General features: G+C 32.1%; 1 protein-coding gene across 1 annotated transcript; it reads left to right on the top strand.

Annotated features, from left to right (window-relative positions):
• Positions 1–255: 255 nt before the first annotated feature.
• Positions 256–753, top strand: LOC145661623 (deoxyuridine 5'-triphosphate nucleotidohydrolase-like). Its single transcript, XM_081726943.1, has one exon. The coding sequence runs from the start codon at positions 256–258 to the stop codon at positions 751–753; it is 498 nt and encodes a 165-aa protein (XP_081583069.1).
• Positions 754–1,025: the final 272 nt, after the last annotated feature.

Raw genomic sequence — 1,025 nt, 5'->3', positions numbered from 1 at the left:
CATCAACGTCTAGATCACCATTTTGGTCATTATCAACATCTAGATGATCATATCGGTCATCATCAACTTTAGCATGATCTACAGAATAATAGCACACACGATCAAATACAATTTTAAGAGATAAAACTTGTTTAGCATCTACCATATTTGATTACAATTCTTCTTATGTAAAAATATAAATCATTTAATTTCTATATATAAGCTAACAAAAATGAAATCGTTTACGAATTATCTCATCAAAGTGAATACTGTACCATGTCTCTCAAAGCTGCTTGTTTAAATGCAAATAGTGTAGTACCTAGAGTTATGGTAAAAGATTCTGCTGGCTATGATAAATACACAGGCTGGCCCGAGACTGTGAGAATAAAACCTGGGCATACTCATCTACTTAAAACTGAAATTAGGATAGACATACCAAAAGGATATTTTGGGAACATTTTTTCTAGATCAAGTTTAAGTTTAAAAGAAGATATAGACGTATGTGCAGGTGTTATAGACAGTGGATATCATGCAGAAGTTATGGTGGTAATTAAGAAAGGAACATCGATAATATGGTCTATCTGTGAACTATTTGGAGTTAACGCAATAATTAGATATTTTAACTTCCTTCCTTATGGTGAAACTGTTCTTCAGAGATTTCAGAGAATTACAGTTTTAATAAAACATGAATCATTACTAATCGAAGTAGTTACAGAATTTGATAACGAAACCGAAAGAGGTTCTGGAGGTTTCGGATCATCAGGTGCTCTCTAAACAAAATAGTGTCTATATAGAAATAGAAGCTCGTTAGGTATCTTATCTTTAAATTCTAAAAGAAAAGCTTTTGATAAACGTTGTCTCGTTGAAACAACTATCCAACATACTCTAAAAGCATACTCTCTTATATCTTTCCAATTAAATGTGTCAGCAAACTCTCTAATAAAATCTTCTGATATACGTGAACATGAGCTAACTTTTTCCCAATCAACCCTAACAGAAAACTTTCTTATGGAATCATCTGGCATGTCATTGCATGATATAATCTC

The sequence above is a fragment of the Thermobia domestica genome, chromosome 10, assembly GCF_964235325.1.
Source record: "Thermobia domestica chromosome 10, izTheDome1.hap1.1, whole genome shotgun sequence".
NCBI lineage: Eukaryota > Metazoa > Arthropoda > Insecta > Zygentoma > Lepismatidae > Thermobia > Thermobia domestica.
This window is presented reverse-complemented; position numbering and strand designations above follow the sequence as displayed.

What these genes read in the sequence shown, in the direction of transcription:
- LOC145661623 (XM_081726943.1), top strand. Translation starts at nt 256, where the DNA reads ATGTCTCTCAAAGCTGCTTGTTTAAATGCAAATAGTGTAGTACCTAGA.